The 15,085-nt window shown below is 42.5% G+C and overlaps 1 protein-coding gene across 1 annotated transcript; it reads left to right on the forward strand.

Annotated features, from left to right (window-relative positions):
- Positions 1-4,908: 4,908 nt before the first annotated feature.
- On the forward strand, positions 4,909-5,235 carry LOC138075308 (small ribosomal subunit protein uS10-like). Its single transcript, XM_068966984.1, has one exon. It carries the CDS (start codon positions 4,909-4,911, stop codon positions 5,233-5,235), a length of 327 nt encoding a protein of 108 aa, XP_068823085.1.
- Positions 5,236-15,085: the final 9,850 nt, after the last annotated feature.

Below are 15,085 nucleotides of genomic sequence, written 5' to 3' on the forward strand. Positions count from 1 at the left end.
CTGCTTGGATCTTTATGATTTCTTTCCTTCTATTAATTTTGGGTTTTATTTGTTCCTCTTTTTCCAGTTGTTTTAGGTGTGAAGTTAGGTTGTCTATTTGATGTTTTCCTTGTTTCTTGAGGTAAGATTATATTACTATAAACTTCCCACTTAGAACTGACTTTGCTGCATCCCACAGGTTTTTGAGTTGTTGTGTTTTCATTGTCATTTGTTTCTAGAAATTTTTTGAGTTCCCTTTTGATTTCTTCAGTAACCTGTTGGTTATTTAGAAACATATTGTTTAATCTCCATGTGTTTGTGTTTCTTACAGTTTTTTCTTGTAATTGATATCTAGTCTCATAATATTATGGTCAGAGAAGATACTTGATATGATTTCAACTTTTTAAAATTTACTGAGGTTTGATTTGTGATACAAGATGGTGTTTATCCTGGAGAATGTTCCATGTGCACTTGAGAAGAAGGTGCATTCTTCTTCAGTTGGATGGAATGTCCTGAAGATATCAATGAGATCCATCTCATCTAATGCATCATTTAAGACTTGGGTTTCCTTATTAATGTTCTGGTTTGGTGATCTGCCCATTGGTGTGAGTGGGGTGTCAAAGTCTCCTACTATTACTGTGTTGCTGTCAATTTCTCTTTTTAGGTCTGTTAGTGTTTGTCTTATGTATTGAGGTGCTCCTATGTTGGGTGCCTATGCACCCAACAATATTTACAATTGTTATGTCTTCCTCTTGGATTAATCCCTTGAACATTGTGTAGTGTCCTTCCTTATCTCTTGTAATATTCTTTATTTTAAGGTTTGTTTTGTCTGATATGAGGATTGCTACTCCAGCTTTCTTTTGCTTCCCATTTGCATGGAATATATTTTTCCATCCTCTCACTTTCAGTCTATATGTGCCTTTAGGTCTGAAGTGGGTTTCTTGTAGACAGCATATATGTGGGTCTTGTTTTTGTATCCATTCAGTCAGTCTGTGTCTTTTGGTTGGAGCATTTAATCCTTTTACATTTAAAGTAATTACTGATATATATGTTCCTACTGACATTTTCTTAATTGGGGTTGATTTTGTAGACCTTTTTCCTTCTCTTGTAGTTCTTGACTATATATGTCCATTTAACATTTGCTGTAAAGCTGGTTTGGTGGTGCTGAATTCTCTTAACTTTTGCTTGTCTTAGATATAGGGAGGGTGGTGGGAAGGGGGTTCAGGGTTGGGAACTCATGTACACCTATGGTGGATTCATGTCAATGTATGGCAAAACCAATACAGTATTGTAAAGTAAAAAAATACAATTTAAATTAAAAAAAATCAATTAGAAATTTTTTTTATTTCTCCATCAATTTTGTATGAGATCCCTGCCAGGTATAGTAATCTTGGTTGTAGATTTTTTCCTTGCTGTACTTTGAATATATCCTGCCATTCCCTTCTGGCCTGCAGAGTTTCTGCTGAAAGATCAACTGTTAAATGTATAGGGTTTCCCTTGTATGTTACTTGTCGCTTTTCACTTGCTGCTTTTAATATTCTTTCTTTGTGTTTAGTCTTTGTTAGTTTGATTAGTTTTTATGTGTCTTGGCATGTTTCTCATTGGGTTTATCCTGTATGGGAGTCTTTGCACCTTTTAGACTTGATTTACTATTTTCTTTTCCATGTTGGGGGAATTTTCAACTATAATCTGTTTAAATTTTGTCTTATACCCTTTCTTTTTCTCTTCTTCTGGGACCCCTATAATTTGAATGTTGGTGCGTTTGATGTTGTTCCAGAGGTTTCTGAGTCTATTCTCAGTTCTTTTCATTCTTTTTACTTTATTCTGCTCTTCAGAAGTTATTTCCACCATTTTATCTTCCAGCTCATTGATTCGTTCTTCTGCTTCAGATATTCTGCTATTGATTCCTTCCAGAAAGTGAAAGTTACTCAGTCGTGTCCGACTCTTTGCAACCCCATGGACTATACAGTCCGTGGAATTCTCCAGGCCAGAATACTGGTGTGGGTAGCCTTTCCCTTCTACAGGGGATCTTCCCAACCCAGGGATCAAACCCAAGTCTCCCACATTGCAGGCGGATTCTTTACCAGCTGAGTCACAAGCGAAGCCCAAGAATACTGGAGTGAGTAGCCTATCCCTTCTCCAGAGGATCTTCCTGACCCAGGAATTGAACTGGGGTTTCCTGCATTGCAGGCGGATTCTTTACCATCTGAGCTATGAGGGAAGTCCAATTCCTTCCACAGTATTTTTAATTTCAGTAATTGTGTTGTTTCTATAATTCTTCTAAGTCTTTGTTAATTGATTCTTGTATTTTCTCTATTTTGTTTTCAAGGTTTTTGATCATCTTTACTATCATCATTCTGAATTCTTTTCCAGGTAGTTTGCCTATTTCCTCTTCTTTAATTTGGACTTCTATGTTTCTAATTTGTTCCTTCATTTGTGTAATATTTCTCTGCCTTTTCATTATTTTTTTAACTTATTGTGTTTGAGGTCTCTTTTTCAAAGGCTTCAAGGTTGAATTCTTTCTTCCATTTGGTTTCTGGCCTTCTAAGATTGGTCCAGTGGTTTGTGTAAACTTTGTATAGGGTGAGATTTGTGCTGAATTTTTTGTATATTTGTTTGTTTTTCCTCTGAAGGACAAGGCTGAGTGAGGTGATAATCCTGTCTGCTGATGATTGGGTTTATATTTTTTGTTTTGTTTGTTGTTTAGATGAGGCATCCTGCACAGGGTGCTACTGGTGGTTGGGTGATGCTGGGTCTTGTGTTCAAGTGGTTTCCTTTGTGTGAGTTCTCACTATTTGATACTCCCTAGGGTTAGTTCTCTGGTAGTCTAGGGTCTTGGAGTCAGCATGCCCAGTCCAAAGGCTCAGGGCATGATCTCTTTTTTTTTCTTTAATGCTTAGTCTGGTTTCACTTGCTCATGCAGAGGCCTTGCACCCAGCCCTTCAGACCAGAGCTCCTTCTGGAAAATGGCCAAGTGGACACCTCAGCTTATATGTTTACTTTTTTAAAGGAATCTCCATACTATTCTCCACAGTGACCGTATCAATTTACATTCCCTCCAACAGTGCAAGAAGCAAAGTAGGGACACCAGGCAGATTTGCAGTTTCTCAGGCCTCATTTTTGCTCTGGGGTGCAAAATAGAAATTTGGTAAAGAAAGAAGTCAGCAAACTATTTCCGAGGCTTTGGACCCAGCTGAGTGGGAAGGAGAGTGGCCATATTAGCAGCAGAGGGGAGAAGAAGCCAGGAACAAGAATTTCGGGACGAAAGGTAGTTGAGCATTTTCTTCTGTTATTTTACAAAAATGGTAGGTTTCCGACATGGCGTTCCCATGTTAAAAAGAGGGAAGTGTCCTGGGATGCAGCAGGTCCTATAGACTGCAGGCACTCATATTTCAGTAAGGAGAAGAGCCTGGTTTGAATGAGCCAGGACTTCCTTCCACTCTGGGCAGTCAGGAATTTCTCCTGGGAAGTCTCTCTGTGTCTCTCAAAGATCTCAATAAAGAGGGAACATGGGCTATAAAGCCAGAAAAAGCAGAAAAATCCAAATTCCAAGCCCTGCCCCATAGCTGATCAGTTGGACCACTTCCTTAACTAATCTGAGCCTCAGCTTCCTCTAAAATAGGGTACCAATCCTTGCTGTGTGGCTGTGAGCATCACATTTGCTATTTTATGACAGATAATAACAAGTGGACAGTGCCTAGAAAAGTGGTCAGCAGTGGATAAAGGGTGATTTTCCTTCCTCTCTGAATGGAGGCTTCCAGATTATGTGGATTCATTGGCAGCTTGGGCTATTGGCTGCCACAAACTGTTACACCATGGACTGCCATTTCCACAGATAAGCATTAATTCAAAGTCGTACAGGTAGGAAAGGCTTAGGAGAAAGTCTCCCCCATGTTCAGAAGACAGAGGAAAAAATTCAGGAGTCCAGGCAGTAGAAATATTTGAATAACGACAGAGCCAGAACATTTGTAGCAGGTCAATAGACTGCTCTTCTCTCTCCAGTAAATTCTCCATCTTGAGTTTCTATAATATCGGCATCTTTGTTACAAAGCGACTTCTGAGCTATTACTCTTATGAAGGTGTATTGAATGCATTTGAAGGAGAATGTTGCTTTATTACAGACTAAGGGCCTTGTGTTGATGATTCACAGTGTGGTGGTGTACGCCTGCCTGATATGATCCACAGAAGTTACAAATCAGGCAAAGGGAATGAACTTATCTTGATGCCTGGCCTGTGTGTTCAGCCAGGACTCTGTTGACTGCAACTGACAGACGCACAATTCAAAACAGTTTAAGGAAAAGTGGAATTAAAAGGACCTGGAGAGATCTCGTGAAGAACTGGTGAATCAAGCCCAGGAAAAGGCAGGAATGCAGGGAGACTTCAGGATCCATAAAACCAAGATACAGACACACTGAGATTTTTCTTCCATTTCCTATAGCATCTGTCTGCTTGTTTCCTTTTTTTCTTCTCTCTCATTGTACATGGTTTGTAGCTACACAGCAAAAAACACAGCTCCTGCTCTTTGAGAAAAATGCAGGTTGCTGCTTCAGTGGAGCCCCAAGGCCACCCGCTCCTGTTCCTGACCCACCACTGTTCACTCTCCCCAGGAACAAATTGGTCAGGAAGCCTCACCTCACCTGTGGCTTTGAAAGATACTGTAAGTTGGTGCAGTGGTAAGGAATCTGCCTGCCAATGCAGGAGACATGGGTTCAGTCTTTGGGTTGGGAAGATCCCTGGAGGAGGAATTGGCAACCCACTCCAGTATTCTTGCCTGGGAAACTCCATGGACAGAGGAGCCTGGCGGGCTACAGTCCATGGGGTGTAAAGACTCAGGCATGACTGAGTGACTGAACACACACGCACACACGCATGCATACACGTGCGCACGCACACACACACACACACACACACACACACACACACTACTCCATGGAGCCAGTGGTGGTGATTCACCAGATTAGAATCACCCTCAGCTGCAACATGAAGTCTTTGGAGAAGGTTAGTGCTGAGCTGACCGGAGATGTGAAGGAGAACAATCTCAAACTGAAAGCATGGGTTCAGATACCTACTGAGACTCTGAGAATAACTACAAGGATACAAGGAGGACTTGGAAAAGGTGGTTCTAAGACTTGGAATTGTTTCCAGGCAAGGATCCACAAGCAACATTGGCTTGCACATTCTGAGATTGTCAAACAGATCACTTCTATCATCACTGAGTCAGGAGTTGAGGTTGAAGTCACCATTGCAGATGCTTAAATTAACCTTTTTAATAAATTGATAAAGTGAAAGTGAGAAGTGAAATTGTTAGTCGCCCAGTTGTGTCTGGCTTTTCACGACCCTGTGAACTGTAGCCTGCCACTCTCGCTCCTCTGTCCATGGAATTCTCCAGGCAGGAATACTAGAATGGGTGGCCATTGCCTTCTCCAAGGATCTTCCCAACCCAGGGATGAAACCCAGGTCTCCCATGTTGCAGGCAGATTCTTTTACCATCTGAGCCACCAGAGAAGCCCCCAATAAATTGATAATCAGTTGTTTAAAAAAATGGCTCCTGCTAACTCCTGATTGTTCTATTTATGATGTCAGTCATTCTAGAGATACTGAACTCATTCCCACAATGCTAGTCTAAATGGCCTCATGAATGGACTCACTGGCTTAGCAGAAGTCAGGGACCCCTGCTTTGGTCACTCAGCTGTTTCTGGTGCAGAGAAGTATGCTCTGATGGGCCCATTCTGGATCAGATGTCTGCTCCTGGACCAGCTACCAGTGACAGGAGATGCAGGGTCGTTTGAGAACACAGTCCCTCTAAATGAAAACAAATGGATGTTGTAGGTGGAGGGATGATTTGGCGAAAAAGAGCCAGGCTGGCCAGACAAAACCAAAGATGGAATTCACCCTTCTCTTCTGGAAGTAAATACAGGAAGAACTCATTTGTTCCAAGTTTTACTCACTTCCCTTATGCATTAATTCATTCAAACACTAAACACTTGTTAGAGCACTACCTGTCAGGTCACGCTCATTTTCTTGGTTTAGAGTAAAGGAAAGATTCCTCTTCCTACTGTGGCTACATTCCTCTCACACTTTTCTGTCTCTGCTAGAGAAACTCTTACCCCACTTGCCAGCGAACAGCAGCTTCTAGACCATTTCAAGCCCATGACTACCCCTGTCGAGCAGTCTGTTCTCTTTGAAACAGCCAGCAATGGGCAAATATCACAATAGATATTGCCAATGTCTCAATAGTCACACAGATGCACATACATATACACAGACAGACACACACACACACACACACACAAACACACACACAGAGGCCAGGATGCAGTACTAGAAACTGAGAAACCACTTTATTTTCCTCTGGTGAATAAAGCATTTTGTCAGCCACATTCAGTTTATTGTATTTATTTGCCTCCTAGGAGGCCTATAGGCTTCCCAGGTGGTGCTAGTGGTAAAGAACCCGCCTGCCAATGCAGGAGACAAAAGACATGGGTTTGATTCTTGGGTTGGGAAGATCCCCTGGAGGAAGGCATGGCAAACCACTCCAGTATTCTTGCCTGGAGAATCCCATGGACAGAGGAGCTTGGCAGGCTACAGTCCATAGGGTCACAAAGAGTTGGACATGACTGAAGTGACTTAACCTACACACACACACACACACACACACACACACACACACACGAGACCTATAGCATAAAGAAACTCTGAACTCTGGGAAGACTCACCAGATTTCTTTGAACAAGAGTTACTATCTCTTTGTCCTCAAATTTTCTAGTCTGAAAAGTAAAAAGATTAAATATGAAATAAATCCTTACAGCCAGTTTTGGGAGAGGAAAAACTAGGTCCTAAATTTTCAAAACTCTGAGTCTCACAAAGGAGTCTTTCCGATATTCCAGGTTGTGTTGGGTGGCCAAGTTCTACTCTGGCCTTTCCTTTCTTCCTTCCTTTTCTTCTTTCTATCTTTTTCTTTGCTTCTTTTTTTCTATCATTCTTTGCCATATTCATTTTTCTCTCTGTGTGTATTCTCTGCCACTCTGTAACTTCTAGAAGACCAAGACCAATACTTATTCATTGTATCCCAAATGCCCAGGGCATAACTTGGCATATAATAGACTCTGAATAAATGTTTATTGGGCTTCCCAGGTGGCACTAGTTTTAAAGAACCCACCTGTCACTGCAGGAGACTTAAGAGATGTGGGTTTGACCCCCGGGTAGGGAAGATCTCCTGGAGGAGGGCATGGCAACACACCCCAGTATTCTTGCCTGGAGAATCCCATGGATGGAGGAGCCGGAAGGCTGTAATCCATGGGTTGCACACAGTCGGACACACTGAAGTGACTTAGTATGCACGCAAATGTTTATTTAAAAAAAGGATGGATAGATATGAGACATACTGTGCTGGTCAGCCTCACTTGTCCACAGAGGTATCTTATCCTGCTGTGAGCAAGATGTGTGATTACACTGACTATTGTGAGTGTGCAGATTAGGGAATTTAGGCTGTCGGGTCACACAAAAGCCACCAGAATTCACATCTCCTTAGATGGTCTCCTAACCTGGATCCACAGACAATCCTGGTCTAGCAGGTACAGCAGAGACCCACGAGCACACATTCAACCCACTATCAGTGAGAAGGGTCCAGGCTGCTCAGATACTTTTTAAAAAGTAATCTGAAAAACAGTTACTGAGCCCTATGAGTCTGGCACCACCTAAGAGCCTTGACAACATTATCAAACCAGTGGGTCTTATTCAGAGTGACTTTGCTTCCAGGCACTATGGGCAAGGTCTGGACACAATTTTGATTCTCACTCTGGAGGGGTTTGATGCTGGTATGTAGTGGGAGAGGCCAGGGATCCTGCTAAACATCCCGTAATACACCAGACAAACCCTCACAACAAAGAGTCCATCCCCAAGTCAACAGTGCCAAGGGTGAGAAATTCTGATCTAAATGAATCCCATTGACAACATTATTATTATTTTTTTCCTGATTAGACTAAAGAGAAATCTGATAAATATGTTATTTGCCCAAGTACCAGATCTGGAATTTGAACCTCAGTCTTTTAGGTCGAAACCCTCTGCTCTTACTATTGAGGCTATAAACTCTTGGCAGTTCTTACCAACAAGGAAGAACTAAACAGGGAACTTGACAGTAACAATCCCGAACCTACTTAGCATGCTGGGCCTTGAAGATCGCCCACTGCTCCAACAGCAGACTTTTTACCTAGTTTTTCATGTGAGGAACTGAAGATGTTACCGTGGCCAGACCTGGGAGTATCTTTAAATTGAATCCAGTTCCTCCTATTGAAACATAATAACTTTCAAACTAACCTAGTCTCTTCATTACCAGTGCTATAGCCAGTTGTCGAAATCTCTTTTGAGTTAGTAGTTAAAAGGCCCAGCCACACATCCGTAACGTTATTGTTGCTGGCTAAAATCCTTTGCAACAACACAAACATCACTCAGAATCAAATTATCAGATGTGCCGACAAATGCTTCTCGATTTAATAGTGTGGTAAATGATGGCTGGGAGATGTTCTTTGAAGCTGTGGAGGCCAATGTGAAAGCTAATTCAATTCTCAAATGAATAAAAGTGAGAAACTGTTCTTATAAACCTGATATTACCAGAGATAGGGCCAGAGCCTGCTGCTGCCTTGCGTGGGGGAGGAGAGAAGTGTAGAATTTACTTTATTTCTGATAATAAAGAGTTGGGATCTGCGACCACACAGGTTTGACCTTGGTCCCCGGCAGGGGACTTGAGCAGGAGAGTGGGCTCATTTCCAACTCAGTTGAGAAGCGGGCATCATCTGTCATCAGTTCCCCTGGGGGCCTCTTGAGAGAGGAAGGGGTCCCCTGAAGCGGCATCCAAGGCCTCGGGGAAATCTCATTCATGCTTATTAGACTTGGAGAGTATGTAATAGGGTTTCCTGAGAGCAAAGGGGACCTCAGATCACCTAGGCCACTGACGCTCCAATTACTCACCAGACCCCCAGGTTTTCACACAGGCATCTCAGGGATAAGGAGAAGGAAGCTTTGGAAGACAGTTGGGGCCTGGAATTTGCTTTATTATACACACAGCTGACCCTTGAACAGCATAGGCTTAAGGTGTGCAGGTGCACTTAAATGTGTGTGTGTGTGTGTTTTTTTTTTTTCCTGCAGGAAATAAATTCTAAAAAACTATGTGATCTGTGTTTGGTTGAACCGGTGGACACGGAACCATGGATGTATGTGGACTAGAAAGCTGTATGTGGATGTTCGACTGTGTGGGGGTCAGCACCTCTACAGCCTGCTTTGTTTGAGGGTCAGGTGTATACATATTGGGCTTTGTTTCTAAGTCACTCAGTCATGTCCAACTCTTTACAACCCCATGGACTGTAGCATGCCAGGCTTCCCTATCCTCTGTCATCTTCTGGAGTTTGGGCAAACTCATGTCCATTGAGTCGGTGATGCCATCTAACCATCTTATCCTCTGTCGTCCCCTTCTCCTCCGTTGTCCCCTTCTCCTCCTGCCTTCAATTTTTCCCAGCATCAGGGTCTTTCCAATGAGTCAGCTCTTCACATCAGGTGGCCACAGTACTATAGTTTCAGCTTCAGCATCAGTCCTTCCAATGAATATTCAGGACTGATTTCCTTTATGATTGACTGCTTTAATCTCCTTGCAGTCCAAGGGACTCTCAAGAGTCTTCTCCAACACCACAGCTCAAAAGCATCAATTCTTTGGCGCTCAGCCTACTTTATGGTTCAACTCTCACATCCATACATGACTATTGGAAAAACCATAGTTTTAACTATATGGACCTTTGTTGACAAATAATGTCACTGCTTTTTAATACACTGTCTAGGTTTGTCATAGCTTTCCTTCCAAGAGCAAATGTCTTTCAATTTCATGGCAGCAGTCACCATCCACAGTGATACTGGAGCTAAAGAAAATAAAGTCTGTCACTGTTTCCATTGTTTTCCCATCTATTTACCAAGAAGTGATGGGACCAGATGTCATAATCTTTGCTTTTTGAATGTTGAGTTTTAAGCCAGCTTTCTCACTCATCTCTTTCACCTTCAACAAGAGGCTCTTTAGTTCCTGTTCCCTTTCTGCCGTAAGGCTGGTGTAATCTGCATATCTGCTGCTGCAGCTGCTAAGTTGCTTCGGTCATGTCTGACTCTGTGTGACCCCATAGACAGCAGCCCACCAGGCTCCCCCATCCCTGGGATTCTCCAAGCAAGAACGATGGAGTGGATTGCTGTTTCCTTCTCCAGTGTATGAAAGTGAAAAGTGAAAGTGAAGTCGCTCAGTCATATCTGACTCTTAGTGGCACCATGGACTGCAGCCTACCAGGCTCCTCCATCCATGGGATTTTCCAGGCAAGAGTACTGGAGTGGGTTGCCATTGCCTTCTTTGCTGCATATCTGAGGTTATTGATATTTCTCCCCTGCAATCTCAATTCCACCTTATGCTTCATCTGAATTAGATTTGATAGACAGAGTGTCTGAAGAACTATGGACAGAGGTTCATGACACTGTAGAGGATGAAGTGATAAAGACCATCTCCAAGAAAAACAAATACAAAAAAGCAAAATGGTTGTCTGAGGAAGCCTTACAGATAGCTGAGAAAAGAAGAAAAGCTAAAGGCAATGGGCAAAAGGAGAGATGTACCCATCTGGATGCAGAGTTCCGAAGAAGAGGAAGGAGAGATAAGAAAGCCTTCCTCAGTGATCAATGCAAAGAAATAGAGGAAAGCAATAGAGTGGGAAAGACTGGAGATCTCTTCAAGAAAATCAGAGATACCAAGGGAACATTCCATGCAACAGTAGGCACAATAAAGGATAGAAATGGTACGGACCTAAAAAGGCAGAAGATATTAAGAAAAGGTTGCAAGAATACATGGAAGAACTATACAAAAAAAAGATCTTAATGACCCAGAAAACCACGATGGTGTGATCACCCACCTAGAGCCAGACATCCTGGAGTCTGAAGTGAAGTGGGCATTAGGAAGCATCACTACGAACAAAGCTAGTGGAGGTGATGGCATTCCTGCTGAGCGATTTCAAATCCTAAAAGATGATGCTGTGAAAGTGCTGCACTCAATATGCCAGCAAATTTGGGAAACTCAGGAGCGGCCACAGGACTGCAAAAGGTCAATTTTCATTCCAATCCCAAAGAAAGGCAATGCCAAAGAATGTTCAAACTACCACACAATTGCACTCATCTCACACACTAGCAAAGTAACCCTCAAAATTCTCCAAGCCAGGCTCCAACAATATAAGAACTGAGAACTTGCGGATGTTCAAGCTGGATTTAGAAAAAGCAGAGGACCAGAGATCAAATTGCCAACATCTGTTAGATCATATAAAAAGCAAGAGAGTTCCAGAAAAAAAAAATCTACTTCTGCTTTATAGACTATGCCAAAGCCTTTGACTGTGTGGATCACAACAAACTGTGGAAAATTCTTAAAGAGATGGGAATACCAGACCACCTTACCCCCCTCCTGAGAAATCTGTATGCAGATCAAGAAGCAACGCTTAGAACCAGATATGGAACAATGGACTGGTTCCAAATTGGGAAAGGAGTACGTCAATGCTGTATATTGTCACCCTGCTTCTTTAACTTATACACAGAGTGCATCATGAGAAACGCTGGGCTGGAAGAAGCACAAGCTGGATCAAGATTGCCAGGAGAAATATCAATAACCTCAGATATGCAGATGACACCACCCTTATGGCAGAAACCGAACAGGAACTGAAGAGCCTCTTTATCAAAGTAAAAGAGAAGAGTGAAAAAGCTGGCTTAAAACTCAACATTCAAAAAACAAAGATAATGGCATCTGGTCCCATCACTTTGTGGCAAATAGATGGGGAAACAATGACAGACTTTATTTTCTTGGGCTCCAAAATCACTGTAAATGGTGACTGCAGCCATGAAATTAAAAGATGCTTGTTCTTTGGAAGAAAAGCTATAACCAACCTAGATAGCATATTAAAAAGCAGAGACATTACTTCGCTGACAAAGGTCCATCTAGTCAAAGCTATGGTTTTCTCAGTAGTCATGTATGGATGTGAGAGTTGGACCATAAAGCAGGCTGAGCACTGACGAATTGATGCTTTTGAACTGTGGTGTTGGAGAAGACTCTTGAGAGTCCTGTGGACAGCAAGGAAATTAAAGGAGTCAATCCTAAAGGAAATCAGTCCTGAATATTCATTGGAAGGGCTGATGCTGTAGTTGAAGGTCCAATCCTTTGACCACCTGATGTGAAGAGCTGACTCACTGGAAAAGACTCTGATGCTGAGAAAGACTGAAGGCAGAAAGAGAAGGGGACGACAGAGCATGAGATGGCTGGATGGCATCACCAACTCAATGGACATGAGTTTGAGCAGGCTCCTGTAGTGATGGATAGGGAAGCCTGGTGTGTGGCAGTCCATGGGGTTGCAAAGAGTCGGACACGACTGACCGACTTAACTGAACTGAAGCAGGGTGACAATATCCAACCTTGACATACTCCTTTTCCAATTTTGAACCAGACCATTGTTCTATGCCCAGTTCTAACTGTTGCTTCTTGACCTGCATACAAATCTCTCAGGAGGCAGATAAGGTAGTCTGGTATTCCCATCTCTTTAAGAAACTTCCACAGTTTGTCATGATCCACACAGTCAAAGGCTTTAGTGTAGTCAATGAAGCAGAAGTAGATGTTCTTCTGGAACTCTGTTTGTTTTTCTATGTTGTTCTATGGATGTTGGCAATTTGATCTCTGGTTCCTCTGCTTTTTCTAAATCTAGCTTGTACATTTGGAATTTCTCCATTCATGTACCATTGAAGCCTAGCTTGAAGGATTTTTGAGCATTACCTTGCTAGCATGTGGGCTTCAGGATAAGATATTATCTAGAGAAAAAGATACTTTGCTGCTCAGATTCATAAACTCTGCTAATCTCTTCACTTACATGAGGAAAACTAGGCCCAAGGCCACTCAACCAGTCAAGGGCTACACTCTAACACCAATTCTCTGACAGCAAGTGGGTATCCAGTGATTCAACTCAAGTCTGATACTAACTGCTTGGAATTTGCTCAAACTGCTGATGCCGGCCACAAGTCCCAAGAGCCACCCACATATCTCCCTGACCAATGTGGCTATAAATTTGGTGGTCCTTATGATCCCCTGTGAAGGGCAGGGAAGTCTGTGTGCTGCAGTCCACGGAGTCACAAAGACTTGGGCATGACTTAGCAATGGAACAACAACAGCAATGATCCCCCTTCAGGTGCGATGATCACCTATTAATAGAAGGACTCAAAGAATCCAAGGAGTACACATTTGTGATTATTATTTTAATATAAAGGATAAAAATGTATGGCCAGATGAAGAGACTCCTAAGATAACAAAGTTTGAGGAGACCCCAAGTACAGCAGGTTCTGTATCTGTGAAGTCTGGGGAGGTACCGTCCTACCTGCGCAGCCACAAGTCGCCAACCTGGAAACCTCTGTGTCTTTGTTCAGAGCCTTTGTCCAGGTTTTATTAGTTAGGTACAATTGATCAAGTCATTGACCATGTGACTGAACTCAACCTTCAGCAGATCTCCCCTCCCAAGGAGGTCTGAGCAGAATGGGCTGAAACTCTTGAGCATATATTTGGAGAAAACTCTAGTTTGAAAAGATAAATGCGCTCCAATGTTCATAACAGCTTTATTTACAATAACCAAGACATGAAGACAACCTCAATATGCATTCATTCATCTGTTGATGAATGAATATAGAAGATGTGGGGGTGTGTGTGTGAGTGTGTGTGTATAAATGGGTCCTCAGTCACTCAGTCATGTCTAACTATGTGTGACCCCATGGACTGTAGCCCGCCAGGCTCCTCTGTCCATGGCATTTTTCTGGCAAGAGTACTAGAGCGGGTTGTCATTTCCTACTCCAGAGGATCTTCCCAACCTAGGGATCCAACCCATGTTTCTTGGGTCTGCTTCATTGGCAAGCAGATTCTTTACCAGCTGGGAAGCCTATACATACACACACACACACACACACACACACACACACACACACACAATGCAATATTATTCAGCCACAAAAAAGAATGAAAAAAATTCCATTTGCAGCAACGTGGATAGACCTGGAGATTATCATCCAAAGTGAATTAAGTCAGATAGATAGAGATAAATATCATTTAATATCACTTATGGGCATGCATGCTAAGTCGCTTCAGTCATGTCCAACTCTTTGTGACCCTGTGGACTGTAGCCCACCAGGCTGCTCTGTCCATGGGACTCTCCAGGCAAGAATACTGAAGTGGGTGGCTATGCCCTCCTTCAGGGGTCTTCCCAACCCAGAGACTGAACCCACGTCTCTTATGTCTTCAGTGTTGGCATGAGGGTTCTTTACCACTAGTGCCCCCTGGGAAAGCCAATATCGCTTATATGTGAAGTCTTAAAAAATGATACAAACTAACTTATTTACAAAGCAGAAACAGACTTACAGACCTAGAAAGCAAATTTATGGTTACGAAAAGCAAGTGGTGGGGGAAGAGATAAATTGTGAATTTGGGATTAACAGATGCAAACTATTACACTAAAGTAGTAAACAACAAGTAAACAAACAAGGACCTACTATGAAGTACAGAGAACTATGCTCAATGTCTTATAATAACCTACAATGGAAAAGAATCTGGTAACAAATACACACACACACACACACACACACACACACACACACACATAACTGAATCTCTTTGCTGTACACTTGAAACTAACCCAGCATTTTAAATTAAATTCAGTTCAGTTCAGTCACTCAGTCATGTCCAACTCTTTGCAACCCCATGAATCGCAGCACGCCAGGCCTCCCTGTCCATCACCAACTCCCGGTGTTCACCCAAACTCATGTGCATCGAGTCGGTGAGGCCATCCAGCCATCTCATCCTCTGCCGTCCCCTTCTCCTCCTGCCCCCAATCCCTCCCAGCATCAGGGTCTTTCCCAATGAGTCAACTCTTCACATGAGGTGGCCAAAGTACTAGAGTTTTAAATTAAATTAAATAAACTTTAATAAAAGAAAAACAACAGAGAGGGGCTAGAAGTTCCAATCCTCTAATCTCATACACAGTGTTTCTTGTGTGGCCAGATCCTCCCTTGAAACTTAACTATC

This window comes from Capricornis sumatraensis, chromosome 3 (genome assembly GCF_032405125.1).
Source record: "Capricornis sumatraensis isolate serow.1 chromosome 3, serow.2, whole genome shotgun sequence".
Lineage (NCBI taxonomy): Eukaryota > Metazoa > Chordata > Mammalia > Artiodactyla > Bovidae > Capricornis > Capricornis sumatraensis.